General features: G+C 41.2%; 1 protein-coding gene across 1 annotated transcript in view; it reads left to right on the forward strand.

Moving 5' to 3' along the window:
* Positions 1 to 521: 521 nt before the first annotated feature.
* Positions 522 to 16,743, forward strand: part of KPNA4 (karyopherin subunit alpha 4) — a 28,963-nt gene continuing 12,741 nt past the window's right edge. Inside the window, exons 1-7 of the mRNA XM_074911769.1 lie at positions 522 to 934; positions 10,459 to 10,503; positions 11,398 to 11,487; positions 11,574 to 11,603; positions 11,690 to 11,742; positions 14,025 to 14,120; positions 14,242 to 14,327. Coding sequence (XP_074767870.1) covers positions 866 to 934; positions 10,459 to 10,503; positions 11,398 to 11,487; positions 11,574 to 11,603; positions 11,690 to 11,742; positions 14,025 to 14,120; positions 14,242 to 14,327 — 469 coding nt within the window. The 5' untranslated portion in view covers positions 522 to 865. The remainder of the gene's footprint in view (positions 935 to 10,458; positions 10,504 to 11,397; positions 11,488 to 11,573; positions 11,604 to 11,689; positions 11,743 to 14,024; positions 14,121 to 14,241; positions 14,328 to 16,743) is intronic.

Raw genomic sequence — 16,743 nt, forward strand, 5'->3', positions numbered from 1 at the left:
GCCCCGGAGCAGCCCGGGCACCCCTTTCCTGCCGTCCTGCGGCCGCAGGTGGAACAGTTTTATTTAAAAAATAAAACCAAAAAAACAACAACAAAAGTGTTGGGTTTGTTTTTTTTTTTTAACTGGCAGTCAAGCGGCGCGGGGCGATGTCTCCGGTCCCCCGAGGGGAGCGAACGCAAAGCGGAGTGTGAGGCGAAGCGTAAACCGTTGTTGACTTTCGGCTGAGAGAGCAGCGGGCGCAGGCACCCCGGAGGGCGGGGAGGGCACGGCCGCCCGCCGCCGCTCCTCCTCCTCCGCCGCCGCCTCCCGGCCCGGCACAAACCGCCACCCAAGATGGCGGCGGGGCCGGGGGGACCGGCCGAAACACCTCGAAGGGGCCGCTCCCCTCCCCCGCCCGGCCCCGCGCGCCGTCACCGCGCGCGTCACGGCCGCGCGCAGCTCCCTCCCTCTGCCTCCCCGCTCCTATTGGCCGCCGGGCTCGGGCCTCGCAGCCAATCGGCGGGCTCGGCCGGCCGGCCCAGAGCGAGGCTGCCCCTCTTTCCCCTCCCCTCCCCCGCTCGCGCCGTTCCTCGTTACCGGCGCGTTCGGCCGCCGGCAGCGCCGGCCCCAGCGCCACCGGCGCCGCCTCGCCTCGCCTCGCCTCGCCTCGCCTCGCCTCGCTTCTCGCCGCCTTCCTGCTCGCCTCGCCGACGCGGGCCGCGGCCCACCCGGCGTCGAGGCGTGAGCGGGCTCGGCGGCCGCAGCGTGCGCCGGGAAGCGGGGGGGAGCCCCGGCGGGCTCGGGCAGGGGCACGGGCCCGGGAGGAGGCGGAGGAGCCGCGCTCCCTCCCACCTTCCCCCCGCACCCCGCTCCCCTCGCCCCCGCCATGGCCGACAACGAGAAACTGGACAACCAGCGGCTGAAGAACTTCAAGAACAAAGGCCGCGACCTGGAGGTAACCGCCGCGGCGCCTGGCGGGAGGGGCCGGCCGGCCATGGCGGCGGGAGGGGGCCGCCGCCGCCGTGTGGCGTCTTTCCTAATCCGCCGGCGAGGGGCCCGCGGCGGGGCCGCGGCCTGCGCCGCCCGCCCCGCCGAGAGGCGGGAGTGCCGCTCCCCGCCGCCCAGCCGGGGAAGGGAGGAGGAGGAGGAGGAGGAGGAAGCAGGGGGAGGCCGCGCGGTGGGGCCGGGCGCGGCCGGGCCTTTGGGCGCCGCGCGGAGGCGGGAGCGCCGCGCCTGGGGGGGGGCAACGGCCGCCGCCGCCTGCCCGGCCCCGGGGGCTCCCGCCGCCCGCTCAGCCGCAGCGGTTGAGGGGCGGGCAGGGGGGGCCGTTGCCCCGCGGGACAGGCCGGCCCCGGCCTCGCGTTGAGGGCGCTTATTTGGGGTAGTTCAGTACAGCCGGTTGCTTGATTTAAGGGGGGGGGGGGGTGTCGGTATTTTGCCGCCTACGACAGCAGTCGTCTTTTCCGATGCCTCTGCTGTAATTTCTCGCACTTAATAATCACTCTTTGCGCTGAGTAGCCCCTAAAAGCCTGAGTCAGGGATTAGGGCCCAGCTGGGTGTTCTGCTGTGTGCCTCTGTAAGATTCTCGAGTGAATAAATGAATTAATTATTGCCCACGCTTTATAGTAAAGATTATTATTTAAAAAACCAAACCCACTTTTTTTTTTTTTTTTTTTTAACAGGGCGATTGTTACTATTTTACTGTTCAGTTAGTTGAGTGTGGGAACAGCTGTGGCTTGTAGAATGGAGCCTCTAAACTTTTTGGTGTCTGGATTGCTACATAGGTTATTTGAGCTCGGAAGGTGTTTCCTCAACACAGCAGAAGAGATAATCAACTTAGGGTTTCCTTAGTAGATATTTAAATTTTAAAATTAGGTATGAATCCTCACCCGTAAACACTTGGCCAGCAGTGCTCGCTAGGTAAACCTGAGCATCACAATACTGTCAGTAGAGGATTTTGATCAAGAAATGGGCTTTGGCAGTCTCATTTCTGTTTTTCACTAGCCTCAATATATGTCCCTATGATTAGCGTAATACTCTGATCTTTTATCTGAAGACAATTATACAGGATTTCCCTTTCTAAGGTAGAAGGTGCAATTTATGTTGCTGTCGTTTATTAAACCATCTGCCAAGTTTCCCGTTTGGGTAATTTGGAAGTCAATAACACCTCGATTTTTAAGTTGTCCAAGTATATCGATAAACCAGTTTTATTATTCAGTTGTGTGTAAAGTTTAATGCAAAAAATGTTGGATGTGGAGATAATTACTGCCATGATTGCTCTGTTTACTAATAGGGTTGTTAGCTTTTTAGTAACTACTTGCCTTAGATGTTAATTTGTTTTTGTATAAATTGTTCTGTTATCAGTCAATAGACAACTGTACAAGAAAGGCATCTTTAGGAAGGCGCACAGTAAAGCATATGCTATCATAGTAAAAAATTAAATTAATGGGAAAATACAGGTTTTTCATCTGCGTTTTCTCTCCTTTGGTGCCTACATACTGAGTTTTAAGGTAAGTTGGCTAAAGCAGGGAAGGTTCAAGATGAACACATGCAAGCGAAAAGAACACGTGTGTGTGTGTGTATCAGGAAGCAGGTAATCTCTTCAGTATTCTTTTGAATTTGCTGGTCCATTTAAATGGCCTTTGCACAGTGAAAAAAAACCCACTGCTTGGCCATGTTAAATTTTAGATATTGACATCTATCCAACAAACCCTGGAACATATGCTTGGTACCTAAAATAACTACCGTGGATGGCTATTTTTCATACAATAGCTCAGGCTTATGGCTATCATTCTTGCTCATTAACTGCTTACACATCACATTTTTCGTTAGTGTGAGAGATGTTGGTAATATCCACTTACAGCCAAGTATCCTATGGTAGCAACAGTTGCTAATGAGTATTCAGTTAGGTCATAACACCTGTATTCCTGTGCTGCTTTTAGCAGAAAGATGTTGATTTACTTCACGTAGGAAGCCACCATTTGATCTTTATCTCTTTCCCTCCTCCTACCACCTTCACTCCTCCCCCTTTTTATCTTTGCCGAAACTGCGTTTAGCCATTGGTTTCTTTTTACAAAACGGTGATCTTTTTTTTTTTTTTTTTTTTTTTTTCCTTTTCCATGACAGTTTACATCCATTTGCCATCAGCAGACAAAGAATAAATCACTCTAGTTTTGGTGAATCCCAAATTAATAGATACTTCTAAAGCTTGTGAAGAGTTGCCATGTTGCAAATTACAAACTTTTAAAAAGTGGTACATAGATAATTCCATATTGCTCAAATCAGTCCACTGACAGTTATATTGGTAGCGGTTGCTGTCATATTGTACTCAGATTCCAGGTCTTAAATCTTTACAGAAGGTTACTGTATATTTTACAAAAGACAGGGAATTCCCTGCATTTTGTCCTCTCCTAAAGTGCTAAGCGTATGTTTAGCTTCTTGGATACTTAATGAGTTAAAATTGGACTTTTGAATTTTTTTCAGTCCATATCAATATGTTTCTAAAAATGCAAATTCTGGCCTTGAAAAAGGGAAAAGAAAAAAAAAAAAAAAACAACCAAAACACACACACTTGTTTTACATAAGATGTTTAGTAAAATTCCTTCATATGCTTAAGTATTGGGTAAACATGCATGCCTGGACATGTTATGTTGTAAACAATTGCTGCCATATCTGTTAAGATGACAGATTGGTGGCAACACTGGGAATAGAGGGATTCATTGTGACCAGAAGTATAAAATACTTCCTTGTCTCTTTTTTTTTGTTGTTATTATTTACAGTACTCAGTATAATAAACTTTTTTATATTGGAAGAGTTTATGCTGCGAGAGCAGCAATTTGTAGCTAATCTAAGGCAGTATCTCTCACGTTAAAGATTTGTAGCCCGGTATGTGCAGCATTCTGTTAAGGTCTTCCAAGATTTAAGAGTTAGCGTGGGGGGATTAGTATTGTTACAGCACAAAAAAAGAAGCTAGCCTTACAGAACTGCAGAAGTGGTCACACTTCTAACATCCAGAACCAAAACCTTAATCAGGTGCTTACCTGGACTCTTACCCAAAATTATGCCAGTGTGTATCTACTAGGAAAGCTACGTAAGGTAACTTTTTTTTTCTCTTGTGTCTTCAGTGCGAAACAGGTTTTACTTGGGTGTTTTTTTTCTTGAATAAGAAAGGATGAGCTGGTTTTTTTATTGTGGGTATGGCTGTGATGATACCCAGTTTTCTTTCCAACATTTATTTTTCATTGTAGTACCATAGACCTTGGAATCAAATACTTGACCTTTACTATACGAAGGCCAGGATAAGTGCAAATTGTTCCTTGTGTCTGCAATAGATGTAGTTTTATGAACAGTTTGGGTTTGAGTAACTGCTGTTCAGGACTGCATATCAGGGGTCTTGAGTATAGCCTTGCTTTCTGGGAAGGTTTGAAGAGAAGTTTTGGGGTGGATTTTTTTTTTTGTTTGCTTCATTTTGTTTTACCAGGCAATTCAACGTTTCATTTTCTGTTGGTGACTGTTGCCTGCTGCAGCATTCAAATTTGACTGACATGTAGGTTTTCTGAAATGAAATAAAAAATACTTCATGCATATTATTTCTCTGGAAATACTGGAAGAAGCTGATGAGTTTCTGCTGGCCTTTTCTTCCCCGACTTGCCTGTGTTGCTGGGTGAGAGATTAAGAATCGTTTTAATAGTGCCAGCACAGGAGAAGTGTCAAATAGATGCTTCTGCTCTGTAATTGAGAGACGCATGATGTGAAATGGTGATAATATTGTAATGCAGAGTACTTCAAAACTAATTTTGGAGCAGCCATTGAATCTAGATGTTTTAAGATCAGCAACGTCAAGATTTTAAGAGTTGCCTGTAGCGTTCATTGGCCTTGTAATATTAGCAATATATCTGAGAACACCAAGGAAGCTGCAGGGGATTGAAGGAAAGGTAATGTTATGAGATGTACTGGATATCACAGGTAGTTAGAAGCTTTTCAACCTTTTCTGTATCTCGCACAAAGTAGTTTGCTTGGGATTCAAATATGGAAGAGAGCAGGAATTTCATTGAGTTAGTTAAAAATAGGTTCCTTTAAGCTGGCTTGTAGTTCTGCGGTGAAGCTGATACATTTTGTCATTTTAAAACTGTGCTTAGGTATTTATTTGTATAAGCCATTTTATTTGGCATGCCCAACTTCTCCAGGAAAAACTAGAATGACAGCATGTGCAATGTCATATTGATTTCTATTTATTTGTAACCGAGTCCCGTTACAGTTCTGAAGGGGGAATAGTTGCAGAGATGTACGTTCTGGTGGTATCTTGTAGAGATTGTGTTGGCTTTAAAATCTTGTAGCATTTTTATCAGTGATCTTGGGAGTAGATTTTATTGCTCCAACTTGCAAATGAGCTAGGATTAGTATAGGAGGCAAATGAGGGCTAGAGGAAGGCCTAAATCACTTGATTAAACACCATGTGAAGAGTATGGATTTTTACCAAATCCAAATGTGAGCTTGCATGTATTTCTGAAGGGTTCTTGCCTTGTTTTTTAGTCCAGGGCCTTTTATACCTGTGAAGGACAAGACAGTTTCTTAGTCATGGCTGTGGTGACTGCACTGGATGTTCTGGGTTGTAAACTACTGTCCTGCAACTGTGGTCTGCAGCCTGGTTGCTTTGAGTAGCTAGTCTAGTGAGTAAGCAGGCTGTGCACAGGGCCATAGTAAGTGGTGTTTTAAAAAAGAAAATAATTGAAAATGCCATCCAGTTTGCAAAAGGTTTTGGAGGTAAATAGTAGTCTGCACATACATATACCCCCTTTGGGAGTTTTTTGTTGGTGGTTTGGGGCTTTTTTTTTTTTTTGTCTTGTTTGATTTTGGTTGTGTTTTGAACCATAGACCAGACTAGTGTTAGCATGGAGTAACAATTTTCTAGGAAGCAAAGATGGCTCAAGGAGCTCTGCTTTAAAGAAACTGTTGCTTTTCAGTTCCACAACAGAAACTATGTGCCTTCAGGAACCATTCACTAAAATGAGAGGAATAGGTAACGTTCTAGCATTATTTGTATGCTGTCTGACCTTCCTGTTGTAGGTGCATAAACAGAGCTATTGGAGTGAAATATTTCATATTGGAAAAAAAACAAAAACCAAAAACCCACCACCCCAAAAAAACAACCCCAACCCAAACCACCCTGCGAACAGTAAAGACAGGCTGTGTGTGTGATAGGGTCTGAGTTTCTGAGAAGCAGTGATTCAGAGAAATAAGTGGAAGAGGGGTCAGGATACATCATCCGAGCATGAGCTCCACGTATATGCTGGCATACTTGGAGAGGGCTAATAGAGCTGAGCTGTTCCGGAGTGTAGAACATTTCTTATTTCCGGCGTTGTTTTGAAAAACCCTAGAATGTATCAGGATCCTGCAGGCATCAGCTAACATAAGATTTTAATGGTAAGCTGAAGGGCTCAGTAATGACTAATGGTCAGAAAATAGCCCTTAGATAAAACTTAAGCTAAATATAATTGAAAAAAGGAGGATGGAGGGGTAGCAATCATAGGCTGACAGAAATAGATTTGATCATTTGATTTTCGATCCAATGACTGAAGGAGCCACATGAATTCATACTGAAGCGTTAGAACACTTTCCAAGGACTGGTCTGAATTCTGTGTCTAGAAACTTTTGAGATGGGTTTCCTATTCACATCTGTGTTAATACAGGCTGAGAACTGGTTCGGAGAAGTCTTAGTCAGGTCATACCTTATACAGAACAGAGGGGAGAATCTAGTTTTACAATGCCACTTGCCAAGAAACCATTATGCCCAGGTTTCTGCCATTTGAGCTGTTTTCCAGAAGACAACACAAGTTGGTCTTGAGTCTGTGTGTCATTTTAGCTTCTCTAAACTATCTATTCCATTTCTAGGCTGAGGTGATGACGAACCCCTTGACAGAGCTAACTTCAGTTCTTATTTGTTGTGCATTTTCTCTTCCTAGGTGGAAGAGCCGTGACAGATTGACCCGTAATCACTAGTTTGTCAACCAACTACTGTTTACACAGAAAATTATTTTAGTGGAGCCCTATTTTGGTAAATTGTTCTTAAGAGTGACTTCATTGGTTGCTTGTCATTTTTGTGAGTCCAAGGTACGCAGGTCCCCTTCAGAAGCAGGCAGGAATTAAAACCAAGAGCCTGTTACCTTAAGTCTGGAGGGAGAACACTTGTCTTGCTCCAGCAGAGTGTTGATGGATTTTGAGGATTTTAAGTCTGACCAACTGCATATATGATTTTTCTTCAAGTAAAAAAACTTATGAATGACACATCTTTTTTTTTTTTTTTTCTTGGAGGATTTTATTTTGGTCCTGTTCAATTCTCCCTGTATCTGTCACACACATGCATGCATATGTACTTGTCCTGAAGGTGTGTTACTGCCTGAGTTGGAATACATTTCCTTCTGGGCTCACTAGTAATTGTAACTATCACTTTTTAATATTCTTTACAGCTTAACGTCCCTTTATAGTTGGTGTTCTAGCAACTCACGTCTTTTCCTCCTTGAAAATGTACATTGGGTCTTGCTCAGCAACAGATTTTCTGTGACCAGTAATGTCATTATTGAAGTCTGGCAAGAAGAATCCTTCTTGCAGTGCAGCTTTTTAATAGGTGTGTTTATTTTGTTAGGTTGCAGTAACAGTTGTGAATTGGGAAGATGTTTAATTAACAGTCCTGTGAGATCACTGGGGACTTGGTACCATTCTGCAGTCTTATTATTGGAGATTTTTCCTCGTTTTGTTTTCTTCGTGAATATGCCAGCTTAGTAGACTTTGGAGGAACTACACTGAGCACTACGTCCAGGCTGAGAGCAAGAGCATGTAGTGATAAGTCTGTTGTAAAGTTGCAGCATCTTTCCAAAGCCTCTAAATGGTGGGTGGTGTCCAGTTGCGCCTCCGTTTCTGCAGGAAGACAACAGCGTTTTGAGCACAGATAAATGACTATGGAATGCTTCTTGCCTTCAGCTGTTCTTCAGAGTTGCTGTTCATCGTTCAGGTGGGATATGTGGCTTTGCTGGTGAATCCTAAGCTGCGCTTTATTGGGCTCGAGGTTACCCAATGCCAGCCTGTAGTGGTGGTGGGGGCTCAGCTCCCCAGCGTTGCTGTGATGCACGCTGATGAAGCCAGGAGTCTGTAATCCTGTGTTTAACAAATGCAGGTGTAGGAAGATAGCTGCTGGAGAAACTTTCCTCCTTTCAACTTAAGACGCTTGAGTTGGAGCTACTGCAGATCATCAAAACTTCATTTATATATCTAAGACGGGTGTTACATTAATTCAGAGTGTAGCTATTGGGCCAGAAAAGTGTTAATAAAGATTTATTATTAGAATATATGTTTTTCCAGTCTTTAGAGGTTGCACCTTTGAGATTCCCAGTATCAGTCGAAGAATTCTAAAAAATATTTGCAAAGTTTATCTACCTATGGAGAGTAAATCCATAGCACTGGAATAAAAGTTCGTCTGCGTCCTGGTAGTGTTCAGTGTTAACTGTTGACCTCACGTAGCAGACGTGTCTTTTTCTAGGCTGAAAACTGAAAAAGCCATGAATCTAAGCTGCATTAGACTCAGCTGTTCTAATTTTGATTGACCAGTTGGATTAACATTCTTGAAAGATGCACATATTTCCTGGAAACTTGCTCTGGTGCTTTGTAGTGTGGGACAGTTTGTACTTGCTTATTATGGCTCTTATCGTGCTGCAGCTGCATTAGGTGTCCTTGTATTGCCTTTTATATAGGGAGAAGCTACCATTTTGTTGGGTGTGTTGAGGTTTTTTACCTCCTCTGCCTGTTTTTTCTCATGATGAAGCTGCATTTGGGTCCTCAGGTGATGAAAAGTTCTTCCTCCAAAGCAGTGGGGAACCATCTCTTCTTTTCCACTCGCATCTTTTCCTATCCTTTTTTTTTTTCTTGTAACCCCTTCTGAGAAGGTAAACTATCTTGGTAGGAGCTGGAAATTTGAATCTGTTGAAATGCACATTTCTGTCGATAAAAATAATTATGCTTCTGGAAGTCAAGCTTTTCATCCTTATCTTCAGAGCTGCTTCTTACTGCTGTTCAGAAGCTCTCTTAGCTGTTCCTTTTCCTGTATTCTGTGTTAATGCAGTCCCTTAGGTTCCAGGATTTCAAGTTGTGGGCTTGTGAATGGTTAAGTCACAATAAAAATGCAGTTGTTTTAAACTTTGCTTTTCTCATGTGTTGCAAAGTTCAAAATGTAGAATAAAATCACTATAGACTGATTTTTGTTCTATTTTCACTTTGTGTTCACTGTAGTAACACAAGCAATAGTAAACCAATTTTAGTATATTTACAGTTGCTTTTTTTTCCTCAGTACTGTCAATGACAGCTGTGGAGAAAATGACCAAAAAAAAATTGCTCTTACAGTGCCAAGGGTTTTATGTGGTTTTCATTTATAAATAATATTTTTATAACTCAGCTTTGCTTACTAGGTCTCTTAATTTGAACTTGTTTATAAAGCTATTCCACAAGGCACAAAGCTAGTACAGTAATAGAAATGTGTGAAATATGTACATTTACTTTGCCACATATTTCTCCCGGATACCTTTGTGGAGGTTTGGGGTGAGTGAGAGCTCCTCTAGAACTGTTCCCACCTTTTGTGTCTGGAAGGGCACACTTAATGGTGCTGCCCTTGTTTGAGAAGCCTGGAAGGCATCATTCCAAAAAGGGGCTGGTGTTGTCCAAATGTATTTATTCTGAAGGATTATATTTTTGACATTCTTCTTGCCTGAGCAGTTGTACTTTGGTTAGGTGAAGCATTGCCTGCATAGTCAGAGCATCTGGTTTTTTCAGTGTAGCTGGATGGTGACATTTACCAGTTAATAATAGACTGTTCTGCCCACTGGTTTCTGGCTGATGGGCTCATGGTGGTGTAGCCCTGGCAGCCGGGTGTCTGCCTGGGGAATTGTGCAGTTCCCCCACTACTCTAAGGAAGTAAGAGATGAGGGTTATTCCTTAGGATTTGTGCTTGATGTTGTCATTAGAGTTTTCAAGTTTGCCAAAATGCCTTTTCATAAAAGTGGTGGGTTTGACTCGTGTTCTCTCTCTGTGTGTATGTTAAGGCCTTGAATAGAGAAAAGGTTATAAATGTTGGGCAAACTTAGCATGCTTTCTGTTAGTTCACCATGGTGTTCACCGTGCTTTTGGTGCTGCTGTTTTACGCACAACTCCTTTCAACATTGCCCTTTCTTAAAGATGCTTGTTTATTCCCTTACTCCATAAACCCATTTTTCAACATGCAGACCTAGGAGAGACTGTTTTGCTATGAAATATTACAGGCAGAAATAATATAGTTATCACCATTCCCTGTTGGATTTGGACTTTTATAATGAAAATTAAATCCTCTGTGTACAAGTACTGTGTAAAGTGCATGAACTGAAATAGTTGCGCAAGAACTTTTTAGATTACTTGGTCTAGATTCACAATATAATGTCCTTCAATCTTGATTCTTTTCAGACTATGAGAAGACAAAGAAATGAAGTTGTTGTGGAGTTGAGAAAGGTGAGATGCCCTAGCATTGTTCTTACCAAATGGGATTTGACTATGTTGGTATTTCAGTAAAATTCAAGAGTGTTTATTAAAGGATTAAAAAAACCCCTAGTTACTGCTGTGTGTTCCTCTGTAGTCCACCAAGAACACAATTGTTAAACTATCTATTTGTCTTTACTAATTCTGTCAAGGTACTTTGGTTTAGAAGGAAGTTCTGAAGTTACCATACCTGGTACTGGAAGTTCCCTAATTTTTGCCCTACTGGAAATTCACTAAATTTTGCCCCGAAAAACAAAGTTTTATTTGTAATCTATTGAAGGGAATAATTCTTGCTTCTCCAGCTAGGTTTTTAATCTTAGAAATTTATAAAGAGCCAATTTTTTTTCCCTATGAAAATCGGGTGTTCCTGCTGCTCTTTAGACAGAAAGCCATTTTCTTTCCCAAAACAATAGTTCAAAACACAAGAGTGGAAGAGTAGATGTGTGAGGATAACGCTATTTAGAATTGTTGGAAAACTAGCTCTTGAGAAAAATAATCCTAACTTGAACTGTTTTACTTCTGGGATGAACAAAAAACGAGCCTCTGGGGATTGCATTGTCCTGTTCTAAATAATGACAGATTGTAATGTCAGTGTTGATGGTTGTGTGCACATGAGACTTCCAGCAAAAGTAGTTCCTGCTGTAGATAAAGTTGGATGGAGGATTTTTCTAGGAAGAAGTGATTCACAAAATGTGCTTCTCTGTGCAGTCCTTTCCAACTTCTTGAACGTTGGAAATTTTTACAGTATGTATGAAAGCATGTTTATGATGCTTGTTTAAAATGGAAGCTTCTATTCCCTCTTTAACATCACCCCATACCCCCCTTAAATCAACATTTTAAAGGTATAAAATAATTTTTCTCTTTAAGAATAAAAGAGATGAACATCTTCTAAAGAGGAGAAATGTTCCACATGAAGATATCTGTGAAGATTCTGATATAGATGGTGACGTCAGAGTGGTAAGAATTAACTTAACTCTCAAGCATGTCTTTTTATGTACTTAAAATGTTTGTAGTTTCTAACTACTTTTGTCTCTGTTTTCTAGCAAAATGCTTCTCTGGAGGCAATAGTACAGGTAAAAAAAAACTTTAATTGTTTGAACATTCTTCATGTCATGGTGACAAATACATGAAAAGTCTAAATACTCTTTTAAATTTTTAGAATGCTTCAAGTGACAACCAGGGTATACAGTTAAGTGCTGTGCAGGCTGCAAGGTAAGAACACACTATGTGTATATAAAAACATCCTGTACTATCTTTATTCTTACTTTATCATGCTCTTCAGCAAATGTGTTCTGGCTTAACTAGAAAAAGTATGTAATTTACTGGTTTTAAAAAACAAAACTTTGATAAAAAGGATCAAAATACCAAGGTCTTTGAAGGAGTCAGGATTTCATTGTGTATAAATACATACTAGGATTTGTCTTAGTGCAATAATTGATGCTTTTCACGAGTAGAGTGAAATATATAATTAGCAGGGCTATAAAGTCTTGAGCTTTAAACAGAGAAAGATCTGGCATAATACTTTTTCTAGTTTTGTCATGGATTAGGCCACTAAAACCACTTTGCGCTTTAAGAGGAATTCTGTGTAGCTGTATGTATTCAAGAAGTGATCCTAAAACACTTACTATGAACTTTGCTTGCATAAATCTAGTATTTGACTCCTGTTTCATGAACTACTGGGTGTTTTTTTTGTTGTAGCAGAAAGCTACAACTTTGTATTTGTTTACCCTCTGTGATCAAGGGGCTTGTTTCCCATGGAAGGGAAGACTTCCAGATCAAAGAAGTCAGGTGAATTGGAAGTCACTCTGTCTTTTGGGAGTTATGTGTTTGAAACTGATAGTGAAAAGAACAATTTGTGGGCAACTTGTCTTCATTAAAAAGTTTTATCGACTCGGGGTAGCGTCACGTAGAACGCCCTGTTTACTACAGCTGATCTAAACCTGGTTAGACTAAAGTACACTGAATTAAGCCTGACTGAAAATAAAATGAGGATGTCTTACCATTGTCACTACTTTTTAAAATTGAAAACTAATATAAATTAAAGCAATGCAGTTTACATTATTAGAAGGGCATTAAAGTATATTTTAAAGAGGAAAACAAATGCTTTTCAAGTCTTGATTGAATCTGTACCATCCTTTGGGCTGAAGCCGGAACAGGAAGGGAGAAATCTTGCCCAAACCAAACCCTCAAAACATATGACTGGAATATGAGGAACAGAAAAATGATCAGAAGTGCTTAAGAAAAAGCAAAACTCAAAGCAAACGAAAAACACTGAACCCCCTCAAAACCTGGAGTTTTATTTGATTCTTGTTGTAGAGTTCTCTACCTGTTTGAGCAGGTGGTTTGTGAATAGACTGCGCTATGGTTTTGTCACTGAACAAAAATCACTATTAAGATTCAGTACACTTTTGTTCCTTAATTTTATAAGCTTGTAGATGTAAATTGTTTCCACTTCTAAAAGGAATCTGCTTTACTTGGTTGGAAGCTGAAAATGCACATCTGATTATTACAAGAGTCTTCATAATCTGTTCAGATCCTCCCTATTGCAATCACATAATTTTCTGAGGTACTTTGGTTTGCTGTTATGGCTTTACTTCATCTCCTCTTCCCCCATGTTGGCCCCTTTAACACACCACTGATACCTTTCAGGATAAAACAGCAGTGGAAAGTTGATTTTTAGTTACTGTGTTCTATCAAGCCTTTCTGGTATGTGAAGAGGTGACTGTATATAACCTCTCTTCCCACTGCTGATAAAAGGTTGGCATAGGGGCCCAAGTTGTCCCCTCCAAGGAGCTTCCTTCATTCTCCTTAATTCCTTTGCGGCAAAGTGAAGCGAAAGGGATTAAAAATTGTAACAAATTTGTGCACTTCTGTTCTTTGCAGTAGTACTTTGTGAATCCTTGCTCTCTGATATTATATCCTTAGTAAGAAACAAGTTTCTGCCTTTCCTGTCAAAGCAGCCGGGATCTGTTTATCTCTCTTGTTGGGTGGAGGAGGAAGAAGCTGCAGGAGGGTGTAACTGAATAACTGTGGTGATCTTTATTTTACTGACTGCTAATAAACTTCAAAAGTAGTCAGATAAAACATGGCAACTGAAACGGACAGTGAAAGTAATGGCTTGAGGTTTTCAGTGCTTCGGTTTTTCAGTAGTTGAATAATTTCATTTTTGAGGATTATTTTCACTTAAAGTGGAGAAAACAAATCCAGCATGGTTTTTCAGAGTATGGCACACACACACTCTGGGGAAAAACTTCCCAGCCCAGAAGGTAATGCAGCACTGGGACAGTTTGTCAGGGAGGTGGTTGGATCTCTGTGCTTGGAGGTTTCTGAAACTTGACTACAGGAAGCCATTACTGCCCTGATCTAGTGTCAGCAGTAATCCTGCTTTGAGCAGAAGGCTGGACTAAGCAGCCTCCAGAGATTCTTTCCAGTCATGAGTTCTCATTCAGTGATTTGTGTATTAAGTCTTTGTGTTTTCTCCTTTTCCCAAACAGAAAGCTGCTTTCCAGTGATCGCAATCCACCAATTGACGATCTAATAAAATCAGGAATATTACCTATTTTAGTGCACTGTCTTGAAAGAGATGACAAGTGAGTATTTCTAAAACTCAAAATGTTTAATTGTTGCAAGAGTTCTTGGTATTTAGCTAATGCGCCTATGGTGTCTGTTTTGAAAACTCACGGTGATTTCTTGTTTTTTCTTTCTTTGCAGTCCTTCTTTACAGTTTGAAGCTGCGTGGGCTTTGACAAACATTGCCTCTGGAACCTCTGAACAAACGCAGGCTGTAGTTCAATCTAGTAAGTCCAACAATATTTAATCATTGATAAAGCACGCACGGTAGCTTCCACAAAAATAAGATCATCTGAATGATGCTGTAAAGAGCACCCACACTCCTGTTCCTCTGTCTCTCTCGAGCATGTTCACCAATCCACACATTACCGTGCGATAGCCAGGATGGTTGATATTGAGTTGTCAATCACAGGCACGTCGCTGAAGGACCTGCCCATGAAGTCTCCTGCCAGATGTTCTACCTCTTCTCTGGCAAGCAGCATCACTTGAAGTGCACGCCTGCTTTTGTTCTTCATTTTCTCAGATTTTAAATTCAGTTGGGTTTCCTAATGGTGAGTAATCTCTTCTGGAAACTCAGGTTTTTCTAGCAGAGTTGATATCTGCTGGTTTCCAGTTTTCCAACTTAAAAAAAATCCCAACAAATAACTTGAAACAAAACCATACAAAAGAAACTCTAAAAAAACTCCCATGGAGGGATTTCCTGTCTTAGTGTGAAGAGAGAGGAAAAGATGTGGACCCAGTCCAGAGGGTGCCTGACACCAAACTCTTCAAAATCAAGTTGAAGAAAACAGACTGTCCTTCATATTTTGAGGAATCTGAAGCATGGAGAGGAATTGTTGTTGGACTTGGAATCTGAGTTGCCAAGCAAAGTGAACTTCCTTGTGTACTCTAAACATGCCCTAAGTCAAAGTAGTACTTCTGTTGGTAAAGCAGAACTAAGTAGAGGACTCTGCAGCTTTTTGAACTGGGTGAATAAAACAGCAGAGCTTCTTGAGACTCCTGGAAGAATGAAACATACAGTAAAACAAGTGTTTGCCTAAAATTTAAGTCAAAAATCCACAAAACTTGCTTGAGATACCAGTAGCTTTAATGGTTGGTATCAGTGTCACATTGCAGTACATGCTGCTGATACCATTAAACATGCTGTGCTTCCAACACTGAAAAGATACAGAATTATGCTTCGTCTTCGTGTGTGTTTTTCCCATCACAACCATCATGTACTGACTTCTAGAACTACTTAGAATTTTAATTGAATGTAGTAAGTACAGTGTCTAAGATGTGTGGTGGTGATTCACTGTTGAAATGTCAATCTGGGTTGCATGTATTCCATGACTGACTTCGTGGAAGTGATGAAAAAAGTTTCTTTTTTGCTGTTTGTGCTAAGCAGTTACAGGCTTCTCACAAACTGTATGTTACTGGCTTTACAATTTGGGAAAAAAACCAAACCAAAACAACCCATAAGAAAGTTCTTAGCACCATTTTCTCTGTTCAGTGACTGGGTGTGTTTCAGAAATCTGTAAGTGGAGAAATAACATTAATTCTCCACAGCAGATGTGAAGCAATTATTTAAGGAAGGTGACTTCAGCTTAAATGACTTTTTTTTTAAAATCAATTGTGTGCTTTGAGCCTGCATTGGTTGCAAGATCACTTGCCCTTTGCCATTACAAACTCTGTGTTAAGAGCCTGTGAACTTGGATGTAGCTTGGATTTGACTGATACAGTATGTATCTTTGCTAATACTTTTAACTTCCCTTATTCCCCGTCCTCCTCATTTTGCTTGTGCAGTTGCATCCTGAGTTTTCTTTTGGAAATCTAATTCATATGTAATCTGTCCCACACCTCTGATCTAGAATACTTCTTTTTATTTAAACCTAGCTTATCGATGGATTGAAGATTAGTGCCAAATACAGGAATTAGTTCTCTTGGTGGTAATCTCTGATTTAGCTAGGTCTGCATGTATGCACTATGTCAGCCAACTTAATAGCTATAACATATGAAAATATGGTTTATTTCTTGTAATGATTTATTTCAGTGAAAAAGATCTATTGTAAGCTGAACAAAAGTACTTATTAATATACTTGCTGGGGATGTTTTTTCTCCTTGCATACAAAATAGCTTTACTTAGTAGGAAATAAGAAATTTGTTGTGATTTGTTATTTCTCCAGCAAAAAAATATTTTACATGGAGAAAGAGTCTTAACTAAAAGCACCAGCCTCTCTTAAAATATGTGTTCTAAAGTAAATGAGTGTTTGTTACAGACTAAACTGTCATTAGTAAATTATGTAAGCAAGCACCTTGGTACTGAGGATGAAATACGGATCAGTTACCCAAATGTGGTAGAATGTGTTTGAAACCTTGACTTAGCTTTAGTTCTAAATATTGGGAGCGTTCTCCTGTCTGATACCGGCATAGGGTAGAAAAGTAGCTGCCTTGATAACGACTGGAGTTGTGTGCTGCCTTTTGAATCCATTTCTTACCGCTCAGTCAGTTGACTTCTATTTTTTTTGTCACGTAGTGGCAGCATTTGAAACAATCTTGTCTGCAGTGTTCACTTAGTGTCTCAAATTGAGTAGAATCAAATCTTAGTGATATAAAAGGAGACTTCACATTGAGAGATGCACCTGTATTAGCTTTCAGGAGACC

The sequence above is a fragment of the Athene noctua genome, chromosome 8 (genome assembly GCF_965140245.1).
Source record: "Athene noctua chromosome 8, bAthNoc1.hap1.1, whole genome shotgun sequence".
Classification (NCBI taxonomy): Eukaryota; Metazoa; Chordata; class Aves; order Strigiformes; family Strigidae; genus Athene; species Athene noctua.